This window comes from Nuphar pumila, chromosome 2 (genome assembly GCF_984573655.1).
Source record: "Nuphar pumila chromosome 2, dmNupPumi1.hap1.1, whole genome shotgun sequence".
Classification (NCBI taxonomy): domain Eukaryota; kingdom Viridiplantae; phylum Streptophyta; class Magnoliopsida; order Nymphaeales; family Nymphaeaceae; genus Nuphar; species Nuphar pumila.
This window is the reverse complement of record NC_143250.1, coordinates 9,154,993-9,178,827: the sequence shown is the minus strand read 5'-3', so window position 1 is coordinate 9,178,827 and position 23,835 is coordinate 9,154,993. Positions and strand designations below refer to the sequence as shown.

Here is a 23,835-nt window from a genome sequence, read left to right as displayed (position 1 = left end):
TGGAGAGGGTGTCGAACGGCTAGATTTCTAGTCGTTGGACCCTCTGCAATGGCTAGAAGGGGCTTTCTCTTCTCCTCTCTATAAATAAGTGGGTGTGTGCGTATGTGAGGTTTGAGAGAGTGTATGGGTAGCTTTTATTGTAACGAGTGTTTTGAGTGATTGTAGTGAAGCTCTTTGTAATTTTGCATTTTTTTGTATTATTTGAATTTCATTATTAATGAAATTGTTTATTTTTCAAGTTTTGTGTTCCATTATTATTTCTATGATGAATATGTATTCAAATAAATTGTATTTATTGGTTCTTGATCCATTTCAAAGTGCATATGACTCCACTAGGGATCCAGTTCAAAGTGCCCTATATATATATATATATATATATATATGTATATATATATATATATATTGTAATACCCACTAGGGGTAAAATAGTCTTTTCCATGTAACACGCATATTCCTCCTGGAATATGTTTTTCTTTCTTTCTTTCTTTCTTTTTTTTTCCCTTTTTTTCTCTTTTTTTTTCCTTTTTCCTTTTCATCATTGGAGGGGTCCCACCATAAAGTCGTTGGAGGGACTCCAACGACTCTATGGGAGCCCCTCCCTGGGTCCCATTTTGTCGATAAATAAAGTGGCATGCCCCATGTATTCTCAAGCTTCTTGGAAGCTATTCTCAACAGAAGATCAATATTTTTTCTCTCTCTCTCACTTTGTGTTTTTTGCCACTTAGTGGCTTATTCTATTTTTGCCCATTAGTGGCTCTTTGCTTAAGTGCTTGTGCATTTGCTAGTCACTTTGTGACTCTTTTATATTTCGTGACATGGTATCAAAGCCTTGGCTGTGAAAGCTCTATTTAAAGACTTCTCAAGTGTAACGTATTTTATCATCTTATTTTTTACTCTTCATCACTCTTCTCCGAAATGGCCGACAAAGATTCAAAGATTGATCTTTCATTCAAATTAAATGGAACAAATTATAGGATGTGGGCGGCCGCCATGGAAAATAATCTCAAAGGTAAAAAACTTTGGGGTTATGTGTGTGGAACCGTTCCGAAACCACAACTAAAGCTTACAAAGAAGGGGGGAAATGAAGAGAAGGCCAAAGCTATTCAAGGATGCCAATCAAAGATGGAATATTGGGAAAGTGAGCACGCCAAGATATTGGCATGGTTCATGAACAACGTGGAGCTCAAAATATGTGCCAATCTTGCAAAATTCAAGAGAGCAAACATAGCTTGGTTTTTTATGAAAGGTATGAATACTCAACGAGACCTTGCTAGACATTTTTTCTTGCAAGAAAAAATAAGACAAATTAAGCAAGGAGATATGAGTATTAGAGACTAGTATAGTGCTCTATCCTCTTTATGGGATGAAATCGCCCTTCTCGGACCTCAATGGGAAGAAAGTGTTATTGCCATGAGGCAAGAGCAAATGGAAAGAGAGAGATTCTTTCAATTTATTCATGGGCTTCGTCCCGAATTTAAACAATTAAGAGAGTCCCTTTTCATAAGACTTCTACCCCTCTTAGTGAAATATTAGCGGATTTATGCCAAGAAGAAACTCGCTTGGCCTTAAAAAACGATATTGATGAAGTACATACCGGGAAACAATGTGAGGACTTATAAACCACCTCACTTTTGGAAAAATAATAATGGTGGTGGAAGAAAGATTATTTGTCATCATTTTAATGAACCGGGTCATGTTCGACTAGATTGTCCTAAGTTGAAGAAAAAGGTGGCTTCCGTTGGAGAGACTTAAAGCAACTCAAATGAAAAACCAAAGAAGGATGGAGACATAAAAAACTCTATTACACAACTCACCAAAGCTCACCAACAATTCATGAGAATCAACTCCTCCACACCTTCCACTTCGGGTGCAGCAATATCATCAATCCCAGGTATGTCCTCTTGGATTCTTGATTCGGGTGCCTCTTTCCATATGACTCCAAATGCATCTCTTTTATCAAAACCAAGTCTCAATACTTTCAAATCTTTTGTCTCCACTGCCGATGGAACATCACTAGATGTTGAAGGAATAGGAAATCTTGAAAAAGTTTATGGCCAAAACAAAGAACTTTATGTTCCAAAAATAAGAATTATTTCAAAACTTAATTTAAATCTTTTTTCGGTTTCTTAAATCACCGATTTTGGATGTAGTGTCTCTTTTTCACCAACCCATTGCTATGTGCAGGATCTCCGGTCTGAGAAGCGGATTGGGCAAGGCTATAAAAGAGGAGACCTATATTATATGAATTTTTTGTCTTTGTCATCCAAATCATTTTTGTAATCATGTTCAAACTAAAGATGATGAGACTTGGCATAAGAGGCTTTGTCATCCTGGCATTTTCAAGTTGTATCTCTTTCCATTCTTGAAAAAAAATTGTAATGAAAAATCATTTACTTGCAATGATTGTATCCCTGGAAAAATGCATTCGCTTTCGTATTCACATAGTAATTTTGTTTCCAAAAGACCATTTGAACTAGTGCATTCCGATGTATGGGGACTGGCACCCGTCATATCCAAAGAAGGTTATTCATATTATGTTATCTTTATTGATGACTTTAGTAGATACACATGAGTGTATTTTATTAAAAATAAATATGATGTTTTCTCTAATTTTAAAGAATTTGATGCTCTTATTGAAAATCAATTTCAAAGTAACAGCTATTTTTAGATTCGATTCCGGAGGGGAATATATATCAAAAGAATTTCAAAACTATTTCAAAGTAAATGGAATTACACATCAAAGGTCTTGTCTAAAAACCCCTCAACAAAATAGTCTTGCCGAGAGGAAGCATAGGCATCTCATTGAAACAACAAGGACTCTTCTTGTTTCAAAAGGTGTTCCAAAAAACTTTTGGGCTGAAGCCATTCTTACTGCAACATATCTCATAAATCAAATGCCTTCCGCCTCTCTTAAAAATATTTCTCCTTTTGAAAAATTATTTAAAATATCTCTGGATTTTAAGAGACTAAGAATTTTTTGTTGCAAGTGTTATGTTCTCTTTCAAGGACAAGATAAACTATCACCAAAAACTCTTGAATGTGCTTTTATTGGCTATGGTGAGAATAAAAAAGGTTATAGGTGTTATGATATACAAAACAATAAACTCTATGTCTCTAAGAATGTAATCTTCCTTGAAGAACAAAATGGCTTTGAAAGTCAAAAGTCTAAAGAAGAAGTTGATTACTCTTTTCTATTTGACTTAGTACCGAGAAGTAAGTCTAACAATGATTTAATTTGTGATGACAATCAAATTGATGGTTTGTCTCCCATAATTGATGATTCTCATAGTGAGAACCCTAATGACATTCATGTTTATACTCAGCGTGAGGGAAATGAACACAAAAATGCTTTTGATAGATACTCTCAAGATCTCTCCTTAGAAGATCAAGTTAAAGAAACCCAACTTCGGCGATCCTCTAGAAATAGTAAACCTCCTTAAAAATTCATGTCATATGACTATTTTTCTCCAACATATAGAACTTGCTTAATGATTGATACATTCCTATGATGAACCTTCTAATTTTAAAAAAGTTATGCAACACTCACATTGGATTGACGCTATGACATTAGAACTAGAAGCTCTCGAGAAGGCAAATACTTGGACCATAGTAAGTCAACCATTAGGCAAAAAGGCTATTGGGTGTAGATGGGTATATAAGGTCAAAACTAAAAGTGATGAAACATTAGAAAGATAGAAAGCAAGGTTAGTTGCTAAGAGATACACCCAAGAATATGGAGTCGACTATAAGGAAACTTTTGCTCCAGTAGCTAGGATGACAAGTGTACAAACTTTAATTGTGTTAGAATCCATCAAACAATGGCCTCTCTTTCAACTTGATGTTAAAAATATTTTTTTAAATGAGAATCTTAGTGAATAAGTGTTTATGGATCCTCCGCCGGGTCTTGATATTGGTAAAAGAAATGTTCTAAAACTTAACAAAGCTCTTTATGGTCTCAAACAATCTCCAAAAGCTTTGTATGATTTATTTAGCAAAGTAGTTCTTGTTAATGGTTTTTCCTCTTGTTATACTGATACTGCTTTGTTTGTTAATACTGCAAGAGATCACATTACTATCTTATTGTTGTATGTAGATGATATGATCTTCACTGGAAATGATAAAAAAGACATTGCTCTTATTAAAAATATTCTCAAAGAAAATTTTGATATGTTTGACCTTGGTTTTCTAAGGTATTTTCTAGGGATTGAAGTGGCATATTCTCCAAGGAGTTATGTCTTATTTCAGATGAAGCTTGCATCCGACATTATTGCTCGATCTGGTCTAACTGATGACAAGAAAGTGAAGACTCCAGAAATAATCAACGCCAAGATGAGAGCCAATGATAGAACTCCTTTAGAAGATCTCATTCATTACCGTCAGCTGATTGGTTCACTTACATATTTGTCCATCACAAGGCTAGACATTACTCATGTTGTTTATAGTACAAGTCAATTTCAGACTGCCCCTACTTCAATTCACATGGCGGCAGTTATGAGGATTGTTAGATATTTAAAAGGCACTATCACAAAAGGACTATTTTTAGCCTCCTCTTCATATCTTAACTTACTTGCTTATACTGACTCTGATTGGGGGTAACCCCGATTATCGTATTTATACAACAGGTTATTGTGTTTTTCTTAGAGTTACCAGTCGAGGAAGCGGGAGCGGGAAGCGATACGGGAAGCGGGAGCGGGAAGCGAGGCACTTTCAAAAATTTAGGAAGCGGGGAAGCGTGGGACCACTTAGAAGAAAATTCTGAACCGTCTCGGAAGCGACCTAGGAAGCGAACCGGAAGCGACCTAGGAAGCGAACCGGAAGCGAGGGGGAAGCGAAAAAAATGAAAAAAATGGGGAAGCGAGGGGGAAGCGTGGGGGAAGCGCGCTTCCCATTTATGGGAAGCGCGCTTCCCATAAAAGGGGGGCGCACTTCCCATAAAAGGGAAGCGCGCTTCCCATAAAAGGGGGACGCTTCCCCTCACGCTTCGGAAGCGCGACGTTTCGCGCTTCCGAAGTGCGCTTCGGGGAAGCGCGCTTCCCCTTTTGCCTAGGCGCTTCCGGTAACTCTGGTTTTTCTTAGAGAGTCACTCATTTCTTGGAGATGTAAGAAACAACAGAAAGTTTCTCTTTCATCTACGAAGGTGGAGTATCGGGCAATGGCCACCACTACTATCAAACTTATCTGGTTAAGAAGTCTACTCAAAGATATAGGCATCATTTTCTTCACTCCTTCGAAGTTGTGTTGTGATAACAAGAGTGCTATCTACATTGCTAGTAATCACACTTTTCATGAACGAACAAAGCACATAGAGATGGATTGTCACTATGTTCGCGATGAATTCTTAAGGGATACCATTCAACTACCTTATGTTGTTTTTAAGTATCAGCTCGCAGACTTCTTCACCAAAGCCCTGCTCTCGCCTCGCTTTTACTTTCTCCTTAGCAAACTCTCGGTGATCTCACCGTGTGTTTGAGGGGGGTGTTAAATTGGATTGTACTTCCTCTATATATATCTACATATATATAGAGAGAGACACATACATATATATATATTCGATATATATATATACATGTCTACCTAGATATATATATATATATATATTGTAATACCCACTAGGGGTAAAATAGTCTTTTTCATGTAACACGCATATTCCTCTTGGAATATGTTTTTCTTTTCTTTCTTTATTTTTTTTCCTTTTTATTTTTCTCTTTTTTTTCCTTTTCCCTTTTTCCTTTTCATCATTGGAGGGGTCCCACCATAAAGTCATTGGACCCCTCCAACGGTCATTGGAGGGGCTCCAACGACTCTATGGGAGCCCCTCCTTGGGTCCCATTTTTTCTATAAATAAAGGATCATGCCCCATGTATTCTCAAGCTTCTTGGAAGCTATTCTCAATAGAAGATCAATATTTTTTTTCTCTCTTTCACTTTGTGTTTTTTGCCACTTAGTGGCTTATTGTATTTTTGCCAATTTTGGCTCTTTGCTTGAGTGTTTGTGCATTTTCTAGTCACTTTGTGACTCTTTTATATTTCGTGAGAGTACCCTCCATACCCGCACCCGTACCCAGGTGACATAGCATCCAACAAAGTCAATCTGAAAATCAGTTTTAGAGAACCACGGGGTAGATCATACAAGGCCATATCTAGATATGCATTAAAAGCAACAGCAATGTCATGAAAAATCATGTTGAAGTTTACAAGACAGTGAAATTGTCTACGAAGAGACAATACGCATACAAGCATAAATACTTTATAAAAGTGCACGAAAGCACTCTCACAACACTTGAACAAAATACGCAAAAAGCGTATAAATAATAAACATGCAATAATGCATGTATTTCATAAAATGGAAGCAAATGCTTGAGACTCTCAAGCTTATTTTACAACAAGGGGGAACACCCCTATTTATACAAGAGCAATGGGGTGCAAAGGGGGGCTCTCCAAAGGAGTCGTTGGGGAGCCCCCAACGGTCACAATTGTGACCGTTGGGGGGCCCCCAACGACTCTATTGGGGGGACCCCCAATGCACCTTTTACAAAAAATAAAAAAAGAAAAATTAAAAAGAAAAGATTACAAAAAAATAAGAAAAGAAATACAGCATATTCCAAGTGGAATATGCGTAAAATGTGAAATGACAAATACCTTTTTTGGGTAAAAGAAAAAAAGGGAAAAATATATAAATATATATACTTATATATAGAGATACGTATACATATAATATATGTATATGTATCTCTATGTATATAAGTATATATATTTATACTTACAATAATATTTTTGAGTATACATTTTAACACCCCCCCTCAAACTTACGGTGCGATAACCGCAAGTTTGTCAAGAAGGAAATGAAATCTGGGCGAACAAAGAGCTTTGGTGAAGAAGTCCGCAAGTTGATACTCAGACGTCACGTAAGGTAAGTCAATGACCTTCTTCAAGTATTCTTCCCTGACATAATGACAGTCCATCTCTATATGCTTTGTTCGCTCATGAAAGGTGTGATTTTTGGCAATATAGATTTCACTTTTATTGTCACAGCATAGCTTTGTTAGCTCTCTGATAAGCACACCCATATCTTCCAAAAGGCGTCGAATTCATACAATTTCCATGGTAGTGGATGTCATGGCTCTGTATTCGGCTTCAGTGGATGACAAAGAGACCTTCTGTTGCTTTTTACATCGTCATGAGATCAAGGACTCACCTAAGAAGACACAAAAACCAGTGGTTGAGTGACGGTTACTAGGGTCACCTCCCCAATCTGAGTCAATATAAGCAAGTAATTTCAATTCAGAAGAAGAAGATAGAAATACTCCTTTATTCACAGTTCCCTTCAAATATCTGATGATGCGAAGCACAACACTCATATGAACGGTTGTAGGAGCGTGCTGCAACTGACTGGCGATGTGTATAGCATATGACAAATCAGGTCGAGTAATGCTAAGATACATTAAAGAACCTACCAACTGCCTGTAAGGAGTAGGATCGGTTAAAGGAACACCATCGTCAATCTCCATTTTTGCTCCCACAACTTCAGGAGTTTCGCATACTTTGTCATCAGAAATCCCTGATCTGTCAATAAACTCACAAGCAAGTTTAGACTGGGATAGAAAATAACCACGTTGCGAATAGGCAACCTCAATTCCAAGAAAATATGTCAGAAAACCCAAGTCTAACATCTCAAATTTTGAAGTCAAGACGGATTTAATACCCTTGACTCCTTGAACATCATCACCTGTAATTAACATGTCATCAACATAGAGTAATAATATTACAATCCCTACATTAGATTTTCTAGTAAATAAAGCAGTGTCAGTATAACATGAGGAGAAACCATTTTCCAGCATTACACTGGTAAATCTGTCATACCAGGCTTTGGGAGCCTGTTTCAAGCCATAGAGGGTCTTTCAAAGACGAAGAACTTTATCTTTAAGAATCTTCATGCCTGGTGGAGCATCCATATACACCTCTTCGTTAAGATCACCATTTAAAAAAGCATTTTTCACATCCATTTGAAAAATGTTCCAATTTTTAATAAATGCAATGGTAATAAGACATCTAACTGTAACCATTCGGGCTACAGGAGCAAAAGTTTCTTCATAATCAATCTCATACTCCTGCCCATACCCTTTTGTAACTAAGCGAGCTTTATACCTTTCCAGAGATCTGTCGCTCTTAGTTTTAACCTTGAAAACCCATCGACAACCTATAGTTTTCTTTCCTATGGGTAGAGTTTGGAAATCCCAAGTTTCAGCCCTTTTAAGAGCATTAAGTTCATTTTGCATGGCTTCTTGCCATTCTATACATTTTTTAGCTTCTTCAAAATTCCTTGGCTCAAAGTAAGAGTGAATGGCACTAAGACAAGCCCTATACCGGGGTGAAAAGGAATCAAAAGAGACAAAACGAGTTGGAGGTCTCCTATTCCTCTCAGATCTTCGGTGATCGAGAGCAGGAACAAGCTTACTATATTGGTCAATGGCACTTCTAAAGGTGTCTTGGTTTCTACGTGAGTAGGTTATGGGGTCACTTGAAATCCGGTTTTCTTGTTCATTGAGAGGGTTATATTCTTCAACATCGCCATCATTTTCCTCATCATGGTTTGATGATACATCATCATCACTAGATATATCATCATTACTAGTCAATAAGTCAAAAAGGAATGAGTAGTCAAAATTTTCTTGTTGAGAAACATTTTTTTCAAATCCACTTTTATTTTCTAAAAACATTACATTTCTAGAAACATATAACTTATCATCTCGAAGATCATAGCAACGAAACCCTTTTTGAGTTTCGGAATACCCAAGAAAGGTGCAGGGGATAGCTTTGGGAGAGAGCTTGTCATTTTTATCCGTAAGTATAAAGCACTTGCATCCAAAAACTCGTAACCTATTATAAGCAGGTTCAAGCTTATATAAGATCTCAAAGGGAGATATTTTCCCTAATATCCTAGATAGTAAACGATTTATCAGATAAATAGAAGCAAGAGCTGCTTCAGCCCAAAAAAATTTAGGAATGTTTTGGGAAATAAGAAGGGTCCTAGTGGTCTCAATGATGTGTCTGTGTTTTCTTTCGGCCAACCCATTCTGTTGAGGGGTTTTAGGACAAGACCTTTGGTGAATAATTTTGTGATCTTCAAGATATACTTTAAATTGGTTGGAGAGATATTCTCCTCCAGAATTACTTCTAAAAATCTTTATATTACTGTTGAATTGATTCTTGATCATTGAATGGAAGGTTTTAAAACACGTAAAAACTTCATGTTTGAACTTAAGAAAATAGATCCATGAATATCTGGAGAAATCATCCACAAAAATAACATAATTAAAAAAGCCTCCTTTTGAAACAATAGGTGTGGGTCCCCAAACATCGGAATGAACAATTTCGAAGGTTTTAGATGAGAACATAGTTCTTTGCTCAAAAGGTAAACTTTGTATTTTTCCGAGAATGCAATCATTACAAGAAAAAGAACTTTTACATAGATCCTTCGCAAAATGTAAATAAGATAACTTGGTGATATTAGGATGACCAAGTCTCTTGTGCCACATATTTATATCTTTGTTTCGGGCAACATTATAAAAAGATTTTGGAACTTAGAGAGATTCCATATAGTATAGGTTTCCTTTTCTAAAGCTTTCCCCAATCAATTTCCCAAACCGGCGATCCTGTATTAAACATTTATCACATGAAAATTTAATATCGCAACTATGGTCCGAGAGTTTAGAAACAGAGAGAAGGTTTAAGTTAAGTTTGGGTATAAATCTAATTTTTGGAATGAAAAAATTTTGAGTTTCAAAATTACATATTCCTTTAATTTCAAGAGAGGTTCCATCCGCAGTGGAAACAAAGGATGGAAAAACATTTTTTGAGTAATCGGAAAGTGAAAACATGTTTGGGGACATATAAAAAGATGCACCTAAGTCCAAAAGCCAAGAGACTTTACCTGGGATGGAAGAAGTAGACACGGCGGCACCGGATGTAGCTCCCTTTAGAAGAGGTTGAAGGGCTTTCACTATTTGATTTAAAGAGAGTGACCCACTTGATGATGCATCTTCCTTTTGTGGTACACCGGTGGTAGCCATGGCGAGAAGCTTCTTCCATTTGGGACATATAGGTTTGATATGCCCCGGTTCTTTACAAAAATGACAAATAATCTTGCTATAGTCCCTCTTTCCTCTTTGTCCACCATCTCCTCCTTGATTTTGTGATTTGAAATGAGGAGGATGATAGGTCTTTACATTATTTTCGGGTCTTGATACGGCATTGACCTCATTGTTTTCTTCATAATTACAAGGAACCGCAAGAACATTTGGTCCTTGTTTACATAAACTCATACAAGTCTCCTCACCACTTAATTTGGTGAGAACATCTTCAAGAGAGGGAGGAGTAAATGAGGATAGAAGTGACGAACTTATTTACTCAAATTCCGGTCTTAACCCATTCAAAAAATTGAAGAACCGATCTTCTTCAAGTTGCTTGTGGCGGAGTTCAATTGCCTCTCCACTCCATTTTGGTTCAAGCATGGAAAGCTCATCCCAAATGGAGGAAAGGTCGGCAAAATATTCCCTAATAGACATTTCACCGTAAGGGAGAGGGTCTTCTTTTGAAGGTAATACTTATGTGATAGATCTCTTGATGTATACATTTTCTCGAGATAATGCCAAGCTTCCGATGCTTTTTTGAACCTGATAATGTTGGCATTAATCTTTGTTTCGACGGATGCGAAGAACCAAGAAAGAATCTTGAAGTTCTTCATTTCCCACTCGTCGTGCTTCTTGGAGTATTCTTCAAGAGCTTTGATCCTTTCCTCTCCCTCAAGAATCTTGATTTCACTTCCGTCCATCACGGTTATTTTGGGTTCCGGTTCCGGAATTGTGCCTTGCACATAACCCCATAATCCTTTAGCTTTTATGTGAGCCTCCATGTTCATGGCCCAAATATGATAGTTGAACTCATTTAACTTGAAGCCAAGAGCGAAGTGAGACTCTTTTTCACCCATTAAGGAGTAAAGAAAAGGAGAAGAAGGCGTACAAACACAGTGCTTCAACTTCTAGCTTGCACAAGATCCTTCTAAAATATTTGAGAAGCAAGATCCACCACTTCAACTTCTAAAGATCCGAAGGCACGGTTTTCGAGGCACTCGAAAAAAGGAGAATCCCACGATCCTTAATCACCAACCGTGCTTTGATACCATGTGAAATTGTCTACGAAAAGACAATATGCATACAAGCATAAATACTTTATAAAAGAAGTGCACGAAAGCACTCTCACAACACTTGAACAAAATACGCAAAAAACGTATAAATAATAAACATGCAATAATGCATGTATTTCATAAAATGTAAGCAAATGCTTGAGACTCTCAAGCTTATTTTACAACAAGGGGGAACACCCCTATTTATACAAGAGCAATGGGTTGCAAAGGGGGGCTCCCCAAAGGAGTCGTTGGGGGGCCCCCAGCGACTCTATTGGGGGGACCCCCAATGCACCTTTTACAAAAAATAAAAAAACAAAAATTAAAAAGAAAAGATTACAAAAAAATAAGAAAAGAAATACAGCATATTCCAAGTGGAATATGCGCAAAATGTGAAATGACAGAAATACCCTTTTTGGGTAAAAGAAAAAAAGGGAAAAATATATAAATATATATACTTATATATAGAGATATGTATACATATAATATATGTATATGTATCTCTATGTATATAAGTATATATATTTATACTTACAATAATGTTTTTGAGTATACATTTTAACACAAGACATCATAATTTATTGATGTGACTTATGTATAGCCAACAATATACACCCTTAAATTGAAAACAAGGATGTTTCAGACCATGACAATAATTGCGTACTTGGGCCTATGTTGCATTAGGTTTCAGGATATTGCCCTTTTGTTCCTGAAACCATAAGGTTCTCTTTCTTAGGAAAAAAAAGGTTGAGTGCACCACGTCTCACTTTTCACTGATAATTGACACTTCTATGTTAATGAATATTACAACTCATATCACACTAATCTGAAGGCAATACATGTGTATCACATTAATCTAAAGAACATTGGACAGTGGAACAGAAATAATGACCTAGAATTTGATTCAAGGAAATAATTCATTTTCTGCACCAAAGTACATGGATGACACAACCAAAACTGCAATTCACAAGTGGATATAAATATTTAAAGTTTAAACATTCTGCAGTAACAATAACATCAATTTTTCATGTGTCTAAACTCTAAACTAACAAAGTACATTTTTTTCCCATTAAAAGAAGGAAAATCAGTAGTAGAAACAGTGAACTTCAATTCATGAATTAACCACAAGAGCATGTACCTCTTCATCAGTTGAGTTGATAATATCAAATATGGGATGACCTACTGGCACAATATCGGGAAAAAACATCCATGGAACCTTTTTACTAACGGTTAACATCAATTCCATTGGAATTTCCATGATAACCTGCAATCAAACCTCAGAGTGAACATCAACATCATAAGGGTAATTTCTACCCAAAATGAGAATAAATGGCAGACAGAAGTTTATCTAAGAGACAAAAGGTTCTTAAACAGACAGACTAGCAAGTATACATGCAACAACCTAATAAAACAAACATGATAAGTCAACCCAAAAACTAATGAATAGGAAAAGAGATGCTTCAAGGAAAACAGACTATGATAACAATGTCAGAACAGGTAGTACATCATACATCAACACCTCAACATACAGTTCCTTAGGAAGCTGCCACGCATTGAAGAATTAAGAAGCAGACATTAGAAAAGCAAAACAGGTGACTTGTTGTTGCAGCACTTAACATTCACTTATCAACTGCCTCAAAATGCAGTTCCCTGGTCCCTAAAGAACTGCCACAGGACAAAGTATTAAGCAATAGACATCAGATATGCAAAGCAGAGAAGTAATGTTTGCGGCAATTATTTGGTCAATGTGACATAATGCATCTGAACAGAAACCAAAGATTGCAAAGCAGATGACTAATGCTTGTAGTGATTATTTGGTCAATGTGGTAGGAGTAGGATACAACTTATTTGAACAGAAACCAAAGGTTACAAAGCAGATGACTAATGTTTGCACTTTGCAGTGATTATTCAGTCAATGTGGTAGGACATAACTTGTTTGTACAGAAACCAAAGTTTGCATCTTTGCAAATGCTTGAAATATTTCAAACTTTGCACATTCAGAGATGAATGTAGGGATGTCAACAGGTCAGGTTTGGGTCGGATATTCGACTGACCCGAACCTGATTAGACAGGTTTGGTACAAAAAGCTGAATCCGATTATGGAATCGGGCCGGATTCAGTTTTGTAGAATCAAATTCGGATTCAGTCGGTTTTTTACGGAGATCTAATCATATTCTCAGGGTACACATGGCATATAAATTTTCAATAAAAAAAATCACCCACAAAACTCGAACAGCAATCCTCCCTGCATATCAAAGACTTCAGCATTAGCCGCTAACCACCCAAGCACTTCTGCACTTGTGATAAGCTTCGGAACATTATTTCTTATAACCACTAACAACGAATCCCACTTGTTTAAGAGAAATTTAGGTCGGATTCGGTTATTTAATGTTTAGTCAGATTTGGATTTGGTTTCAATAATCTCTTGTCCAACTCCAAGACCAATTAAAGCATATCCGATTTGTCCGATTTGGTAATGACCACATCCAACCCGTTGACACCCCTATAGATGATGAATGTATCCCGAGAAAGAGAGTATGCATGATAAAGTTAGTTATTTGATGCTAAATATGGTATCTGTTTATATATATATATATATATATATATATATATATATATATATATATATATATATATATATATTCTGATTAGTCTGTGTATTTATACCAAAATACCATTTCACTATGTACTTTTTTATTGTTTAGGTTTTTTTTTCTTATTTTTGCTTTTATTTTTTTATTCTTTCTTTTTTTATTTTTTTCTTATGTAAGGGACCATTATATTCTGATTATTCTGTGTATTTATACCAAAAAACCCGATAGGGGTATTTTGGTCATTTCACCATGTACTGTTTATTTCTTAGGTTTTTCTTTTTCTTATTTTTGCTTTTATTTTTTTATTCTTTCTTTTTTTATTTTTTGCTCATGTAAGGGACCATTGGGGGGCCCACATAATGGAACGTTAGGGCTCCCCAACGTCCATTATGGGAGCCCTAATGGCTCCCTCTTTTTGTGTTTCCCTCTTGTATATAAAGGGGTCTCCCCCTCTCAAAATTGTATGAGTTCTCTCACATTTTCTCTCTTAAATAATATTCTTTTTGCCTTTTGGCATTCACCCCATAGTAGGTTTGTGTAAATTGCATATTAAGTGCTTGTGTTATTCAGTTCATTATTAAACCTTTTGTATTTTCGCATATCTGATTACATGGTATCAGAGCCAATTGGGTTATTTGTAATCTTAAAAGTCTTTTTAAGATTCTTTTAAGTTATTTCTCATCTATACCTTTCTTCGTCATCATGGAGCACGACACTAGAGTAAAGCTCTCCTTCAAGCTCAACGGATCAAATTATTTGATGTGGGCGTTGGTTATGGAGAATCATCTTCATGGAAAGAAACTATGGAGCTTCGTGATGGGGACTACTCTTGAACCAACATTGAAGCTCACCAAGATCGAAGGTGGTTTTGAAAAGGCTCTTGATGGTAAGGATCGCATTAAAACAATCAATGAGCATCAAACAAAGGTAGAAGATTGGGAAAGTAACCACGCCAAAATTTTGGTATGGTTCATAAACAATGTTGACATAAAGATTTGTACCAACATTGCTAAGTTTAGAAGAGCCAATGAAGCTTGGTTCTTTTTTAAGAGAATGTATACCCAAAAGGATCTAGCTAGACAATTTTTTTGTCAATAAAATATTAGATCCACTAAACAAGGGAACATGAGTGTCCGAGATTATTTTAGTGTTTTGTCTCCCATTTGAGATGAACTTGCTCTTCTTGAGCCCAAGTGGGTGGCTCTGAAAGATATTGAATTAAGAAGACAACAAATTGGAAAATAACATTTCTTTCAATTTCTTCGCAGTCTTAAACCAGAATTTGAACAAGGTCATCCCTTCTTCATAGAAGCAAGGCCTTACCTATTGAAGATGCCCTTGCCGAAGTATTTCAAGAGGAAACTAAACTTAGTATGACTCATAAAAGTGATGAGATCTTGGCTGTTACTAGGCCGGGATCCAATGTTAAACCCTTTAGGCCTCCCCACTTTACCAATAATAATGGCTTTAGAAAGGGTGTTATTTGTCACTATTGTAATGAACCAGGTCATATCAAACCGGTTTGCACTAAGCTTAAAAGAAAAGTGACCGCAATTGGTGAAAATGTCCAAAATAAAGAAGAAGTGAGCAACAATGGAAGAGACATTAAAAACACTCTAAATTAAATCTCAGAGGCACTTCAATATCTTCTTAAGTGTTCCTCTACTTTGGGTGCCGCCATCGCAACCTCCTCATCTCCTTCAGGTATGTGGATTTTGGACTCTGGTGCTTCTTTTCACATGACACCACATAAAAACATCATTTCTAATGTTTATTTCACCTCCACAACATCTTATGTTTCAACGGCCGATGGGACTTCTTTGAAAATTGAAAACATTGGAGCACTTGATTCAAAGCATTCTCAAGAATTTTTTGTTCCAAAAGTAAGGGTTGTTTCGAAAATCAATTTAAACTTATTTTCGGTCTCTCAAATTACCGATCAAGGTTGCAAAGTATCTTTCTCGCCTAAAGATTGCACCGTGTAGAATCTTCAGTCAAGGAAGTTGATTAGGCAAGGCCATAGGAGGGGCGATCTATATTTTATGAATTTTTTTACTCTACCATCTAAGTCATTTTGTAAATGTCAAAAGTATAGAAGTTTGGCACAAGAGACTTGACCATCCGAATTTTTCAAAGATGTCTCTTTTCTCCTTTTTGAGAAATTCTTGTAATGAAAAAGTTATGACTTGTAAAGATTGCATCTTTGGTAAATTAAAAGTCACTCTATTTCCTCAACGAAGTTTTGTCTCTACACGGCCATTTGAATTGGTTCATTTCGATGTTTGGGGTCCTTCTCCTGTTATGTCTAAGAGTGGTTTCTCATATTATGTAATTTTTGTGGACGATTTCACTAGATACACACGGATCATCTTTATAAATCGAAAATCCGATGTTTTCCGTCTTTAAAGTTTTTCATGCAATGATTAAGAATCAATTTCTAAGTAATTTATCTATTCTAAGATCGGATTCGGGAGGAGAATATATGTCAAATGAATTTCAAACTTAATTACGACAAAATGGAATTTGTCATCAAAGATCTTGTCCTAACACACCGCAACAAAATGGTCTTGCGGAAAGAAAACATAGGCATATTATAGAAACAAATAGAACCCTTTTAATTTCTAAAAGTATTCCAAAGTCATTTTGGGCCAAAGCCGCTTTAACTTCAAAATATCTTATTAATAAAACTCCTTCATATTTAAAAAAAAAATCTCATTTTGAAAATCTTTATAATATGTCTCCGGATTTCAAAAGACTAAGAATTTTTTGTTGTAAATGTTACGTTCTTACTCACAAAAATGATAAGCTTTCTCCAAAGGCTATTGAATGTGTTTTCTTAGGATATGGTGAAAAACAAAAAGGATACCAATGCTTTGACTTATCAAATAATAAACTTTATATCTCAAAAGATATCACTTTTCTTGAAGAAGAAAACGGTTTTGCAAATGATGAAGCAAAAGAAAACATTGACTATTCTTTCTTATTTGATTTAATACCCCGACAAGATTAATCAAATTCGATTAAGAATCTTGAACTTTTCAATGATGTTGAAAATCAAAATGAACAAACTTTTAACAATGAAAGAAATGACTCACATGAAAGTATAGATAAACAGGTAACAAATAATACTCAAGTTTATACTTAGAAAAAGTGAAAATACGCATCTATTTGCTTTTGACAAATTTTCTCAAAATATGTCTTTAGAAGAATCATCTAAAAGAAGGTCAAATCGTATCTCTAAAGCACCAAACAGATTTGTGTCGTATAAGTCTTTTTCATCACATTTTAAAGCTTGTTTATTAGTCATCTACTCTTTTTATAAACCATTTCATTACAATGACGCTAAACAATATGCACATTGGAATGAAGCCATGGAACATAAACTTAATGCACTTAAGAAAGCTCAAACTTGGGAAATTGTTAATCCTCCTTAAGGAAAGAAACTCATAGGATGTAGATGGGTTTTTAAGGTAAAAACGAAAAGTGATGGCTCCTTAAAAAGATATAAGGCTAGATTGGTAGCCAAAGGATATGCACAAGAGTATGGGGTAGATTATGATGAGATGTTTGCTCTAATAGCTCGAATGACAAGTGTTCAAGCTCTTATTGCAATTGCTTCTATTAAAAAATGACATATTTATCAACTTGATGTTAAAAATACTTTTTAAAATGGAGATCTTGGTGAAGGTGTTTATATGGATCCTCCTCCTTGTATGAATTTAAATTGAAAAGTTTTGAAACTAAAGAAAGTATTATATGGTCTTAAACAAGACCCCAAGGCTTGGTATGACAAATTTAGTAATCTATTAATTAACTTGGGTTTTGTCTCATGTTATACTGGCACTGCTCTCTTTATTAAGAAAATAGGTTATTCTATTGTAATTCTTCTCCTTTATGTTGATGATATGATTATCCCAGGAAGTGACAAAGAGGGAGTTTAAAGAAAACTTTTGATATGTCTGACTTGGGTTTTCTGAGATATTTTTTAGGTATTGAGGTGGCCTATTCACAAAGAGGATATATTTTATCCCAAATGAAGTTAGCAGCGAACATTTGTGCTAAGTCGGGGATTTCAGATGATAAGAAAGTAGAAACTCCTAAACTTATAAATGCCAAATTAAGACTTGAAGATGGTGTTCTACTTGATGATCCTACTCCTTATCGACAATTAATTGGATCACTTACTTATTTGTCCATCACCCGACCGGATATCGCCCATGTTGTTCATTCAGTAAGCCAGTTCCAGCATTCTCCTATGACAGTTCATATGGTAGCTATCATGAGAATTGTGCAATATATCAAAAATACTATCTCAAAAGGGTTTTTCTTATCCTCTTCTTATTCTTTTGATTTAACTGCTTATACTGATGCAGATTGGGGAGGTAATCCCAATGATCGAATCTCAACTACCAGTTTTTGTATTTTCTTAGGAGATTCGCTTATTTCTTAAACGTGCAAGAAGCAGCAAAAAGTATTATTGTCATCAACAGAGGCTGAATATTGTGCCATGTCGACTACAACCATGGAGATTGTATGGCTTAGAAGTCTTCTTTATGATATGGGGGTCATCATCTCAACTCCTTCCAAGATGTGTTGTGACAACAAAAGTGTGATCTACATTGCAAGCAATCATACCTTCCATGAGCACACCAAGCATATTGAAATGGACTGTCACTATGTTTGAGATGAACACCTCAGAGGGACTATTACATTGCCTTATGTTACATCTGAATATCAGTTGATTGACTTCTTCACCAAAGCACTTCCAACTCCTCATTTTTTGCTTCTTAGCAAACTTTCGGTCTTCTTCCCGTAAAGTTTGAGGAGGGGTGTTAATATATATATATATATATATATATATATATATATATATATATATATATAATTCTTATTATTCTATGTATTTATACCAAAATACTCGATAGGGGTATTTTGGTTATTTCACCATGTACTTTTTATTTTTTAGGTTTTTCTTTTTCTTATTTTTGCTTTTATTTTTTTATTCTTTCTTTTTTTATTTTTTGCTCATGTAAGGGACCATTGGGGGGGGCCACATAATGGAACGTTGGGGCTCCCCAACGTCCATTATGGGAGCCCCAATGGCTCCCTCTTTTTGTGTTTCCCTCTTGTATATAAAGGGGTCTCCCTGCTCTCAAAATTGTATGAGTTCTCTCACATTTTCTCTCTTGAATAATATTCTTTTTGCCTTTTGGCATTCACCCCATAGTGGGTTTGTGTAAATTGCACATTAAGTACTTGTGTTATTCAGTTCATTATTGAACCTTTTGTATTTCCGCATATCTCATTACAACTTCATGGTTTTCATCACATATCACATGAAGAAAATGTCTCCATCACATAAAGGAGTTCAAGAAAAAAGCTAAGTCAAAATAAGAAGCTAGAGAGCACAGAAAACAAACAGAAAATATTGGTCTTTAAAGAAAATCTTGTTAAATTATGTATCTTTGTATATATATATATATATATATATATATATATATATATATATATATATATATATCTGTGTGTGTGTGTGTGTGTCTTCTGTGTTGTGTAAACTGACTACCCATTAGGGGTATTTCAGTCATTTCTCATGCAATAGGTGTAAAAAAGAATTTGTTTCCTTATTTTTTTATGTTTTCCTTTTTTATATTTTTTTTGTAATATAGTTGTTGGACCAGTCCCAAAGGTTATAATTGTAGTTGTTGGAGCTGGTCCAACAGCTAGTTGGACCAGCCCAACGCATCTTGGAGTGCCTATTTTAAGGCACTCCCTCTTGTATTTTTCAATGCTTGTTCTAAGCATTTGGCCTTCAATGATAGTTATTTTTTAAATCTTGTTGTGTTCTCTCTTGGCACTTTGAAGCTTGTATTTGCACTTTGTGCTTGTGTAGTGCCTTGTACCTTGTGTTGTCCCTTAGTGTACTTCACTTTCCGCTTGTTTTCTTACAAGTCTATTGTTGGGCCAAAACAAACTACCAGTAACTTTGCTATAGAAGGAAGCTTATGACAAAATAAATTGTAATATTCAATATAAGAATTTGTAGACTAGCATAGAAGTAAATGATTGAAGCATGTACAAAAATGAATTGGTATGAATAAGGCATAATTTAGCTTCTTCTTCACCCTGGATCTTCGTAGTGGTTCCACATCTCTAGAAGCATAAATCCCAAAACCATCAGGCCCTTCCATGAATTCAACTCCATAAGCACGAACATGACGAACGTAGCCAATTTTGTAAAAATCAGGATCAGCAGGCTCCAACTGTCAATGCATAAAGAACATTAACAAATGAACTGGGAAAAGAAAAACAATGTGGACATGAAGAAAGAAGTTCAAACTAAACGAAAATCTAAGAAAATTTTATTTTTTAATTTATTAGGTATAAACTTATGAAGAACTGTATAGTAACAATGCATAGCTACCAGTGATTTAGTCTGAAGATGCTATTTTTAGCTTAAACAATGGAATCAGTTATAGCTTGTTCACCAAAAGAAATATCAGTACAACATACTCACCAATGAATTTGAACAGGCAGCTAATTTAGAGCTTGACTGAATTTGCTTAGGAGGTGTGGTCATAGAATGATTTTCTGATAGGGCCATTAGAAGCTTTGCAACAATTCCTCCACTCGCACATAAAAAATTTATTATTGTAATGACCTTTTAAAGAAGTCCAAGGAAACACAACAGATTCATTTTACTTTAGCTTCTATGAGAAACCATTTGAAATCAAGGCTAGAGAAGGCAGATGCAATTCATCATTGCTTTTATTTAATCCAAAATACAGAACATACAAAATTTTCTACTAGAGAATCCTGGTTCAAAAAAGAAAAAACCATACTACTAAGAAGGTTTTCACTAAGAAAGATGCAAGGGGACATCCAAGATGTTGATCCTCAGTGGGTGTTATATTTGTTCTCAAAATTGGCAGATGAATGAAGAAAGATCAATAGTACATAATGCTTAATTCTCTGAAACAGGAAAGAAGGAATCCAACCAAATAACCCTAAATGTGAGGAATCATGTTCACTTGTGGAGTTCATAAACTGAGGTCAAGACTCAGAATTCCAGTACAACTTATAACAGGAGCCACCAAAAAAGTTCAATTATTTTCACTAAAGCTCAATAATCTCGTACAACCCATGATGACCATGTAGACCAAACTCCAAAGTGGGAAAAAATTCAAAAGGTGGATTCCACAACCAACACAAGTTGAACTTTCCCGATGTGTTGAGCATAAAAATTTATATCCAACGGGTCAGGTAAGTTATTGCACCAACCCAAACGAAGCCTCCATATTTCGGTTGGTGTTGCCTCCAAATAAAACCTATTCTCAGTGATTCGAATCATTCGTTAAATCCTTGGTCAACCTTGACCCAAAGACCGTGTACAGCATGTGTAACTTCAAACCCATGCAGACCAGATCTAACTAGTATAGACCTAGGTGATTTAAAATTTTAAACTCATAACATGGCACACAAAACAAGATCAGAAAAAGTAATGAAAATATTTTAATCGTGCAAACTTCTGTACTGATTAATAGTGAGAGGCACACGCATACATGTCAGATCACTGATGATACACCTCAATCTGTAAAGAACATTTATGTAATTGCATTTCTATATTGACTTAAGATACGAAGAGCTCAACTAATAGCAATTTCATGACACCATACACAATTCTAATCATTCTTTTTCTCCAACAGCACAATACGGATGGAAGAATCAATGAACAAATCAATTGCCTGATGCATTATGCCACAAGGATCCCCAGGCCCTTATTAGCATAGACATTACAGCAACCAAAGTCATAATCTAAATGGATTCTCTATGTCCTTGAGTATGTTAAGTTGCCAGTTGCTGAAGCCGCTCACATATATGATGCCCTAGCTGGGCAGCAGAAATTTCTATTGTCTAAAGTTAGTTTAATTAAACACCCTCCTCAAAAAGGAAAAAGAGTGAGGAGAAGGAGGAGAAACGAAGAAGAAGAAGAAGAAAGGGAGTAAGCTACATAGTTTCAGTTACTATCCATATATGTTCTATATATTTCATTAGGAGATGTGCACAAACTGACTGAAAACCCATAAAATATGATGTAAAATATACCTCAAGGCAAAAACAAACAAAAGAAAACTCCAGAACTTTTAACAAAAAGGAAAATTATGTAACCCCCCCACCCCACCCCCCCAAATTGGGGAAAAGATACCTATCATCCACAACTTACACACGGTCCTTTACAACGTTGAATTTCCAACAACTTTTGTGAAGAAATTGGCTAGCTGATATCGAGTCTTCACATGAGGAATAGTAAATAACTTCGTTTCTATTTTCTCATTAATGAAACGGCAATCTATGTCCATATGATTTGTCCTTTTTAACGAATAGTATATGGCCTGTCCACTTTTTACACCCACCCTATATTCGGTGTTTGCACTTGATAGAGCCATCAGGCTGTGTTTCTTGCTTCTCCATGAAACAAGTTTTCCTCCAATGGAAACACAATATCCAAAGGTTGATCTTCCAATATCCAATGGTCCAGCCCAATCGAAATCTGTACAAACTTCTAAATTACAGCTACCATGATTATAATATAGGATCCCTCCTCTTGGGCTTCCAATGGGATCCAGAAAACTTCCTGAAAATGTGACTTAGGGGGCAGGAATAAAATGACTAAAAACTCTGTGGAAAATTCTTAGACGCATCCAATGCTGATTAGCCACGGTGGCAACTATAATAAAAATACAACGTGACGCGATAATTTCGCCGTCAATGCTTCTACCTATGCATGAAAATCACTTTCCAACATCCCCAATACTCGGAATGTTCAACGTCATGAACAATGAATAAGAAGATGAGGAAGCCTATGTCACAAATCAAACTTACAACCATAAGAAGACAGTTGGTTGGGTGGTAAATACTTACTCCTCCTGGCATCGGTTGCTCGACATGGGCCTTCTCAAAGAGTCTGAAAGGAGGGAGTTCGGTCGCAGTCTCTAGTGAAGCTCTGGTGGTCACCCTCATCAAATTCTCCTTCTTCTCCCATTTCTTCAAGAATCGGGAGGTGGGTTTTGTTCGAGAGAAATGGTGCTTCAAAAACAGATACCAACACATGAAAAACAAGAATTTTCATTGCATGAAATGGTAAAACATGATCCACCCCGTCATCCATCGAAACGATTTCGGAAAAACGGAGAGCAACAACAGTGCCAAGACAACGCACCTTCTCGAAGGTTCTAGAGCCGGAGGGCTGCAGCTGAAACAGTAGAGAACCCATAGAGAGAGAGAGAGATTTGCCTTGCCGCCTGAAGAAGACGTTATCCTTTGACATTTTTATTTATTTTTATCTCCACGCTGCGGGTGCAAACGGATTGGATATGGTTAGATATTTGACCCAAGTCCAATATATTATTTACGGGTTTGGATTCTTCGAGTACGATCCGGATGTGTATTTAGATCGGACATGGTTCCCCTTAATCAGATCATATAGGGATGTCAATGAATCCGAATATCGAGGCGAATTTAATTCCGTTCAGTTGCATTTGGAAAGTCAAAAACATATCCGATTATAATGAGATATTGCTATCTAATCTGACAAATATCTGAATTTGACGGATATCCACATTTATCTACATGTAAAAAACGGATCTGGTATGTGCTTTTCACCATCAGAATCCGAATCCGAGCTCCAACCCATTTAACCAACATCTGATTACTGGTATTGGCCACATCCGACCCTAGCCCTAACTGTTACATCCCTGTACTGTATCAGATCATATATAGATTCAGATCAGCATCTGATACTGGATTAATTCGGATTTGGGCCAAAGTGTGATCCAATCGCCTTTTTATGTGTAAGGAGTATGTTTTGGATGGTTTTTTACCACATGTTGGATTCAGATTCAATACTACATCATCTGATCCTTTACAGATTCGGAATGAAATTCGGATCAAGTACACAAAATTCAGATTTGAATCTGGATCAGCTAGAATCTATCCTGTATTCAATCCATTTGCAGCCCCCTGCTCCACGCTTGGGTGGGCTGTCAATGGATCTGGGTTG

The 23,835-nt window shown here is 36.0% G+C and overlaps 1 protein-coding gene across 2 annotated transcripts in view; it reads right to left on the bottom strand.

The window, feature by feature from the left end:
* PTAC14 (plastid transcriptionally active 14) overlaps positions 1 to 23,082 on the bottom strand; it is a 50,045-nt gene extending 26,963 nt beyond the window's left edge. For both annotated transcript variants that reach the window (XM_089995100.1, XM_089995106.1), the window contains exons 1-4: positions 22,996 to 23,082; positions 22,698 to 22,862; positions 19,901 to 20,038; positions 12,320 to 12,445 (exon numbers count right to left, since the gene is read on the bottom strand). In XM_089995100.1, the coding sequence (XP_089851226.1) occupies positions 12,320 to 12,445; positions 19,901 to 20,038; positions 22,698 to 22,862; positions 22,996 to 23,049 (483 nt within the window). In that variant the 5' untranslated portion in view covers positions 23,050 to 23,082. The remainder of the gene's footprint in view (positions 1 to 12,319; positions 12,446 to 19,900; positions 20,039 to 22,697; positions 22,863 to 22,995) is intronic.
* Between the last annotated feature and the right edge of the window lie 753 nt (positions 23,083 to 23,835).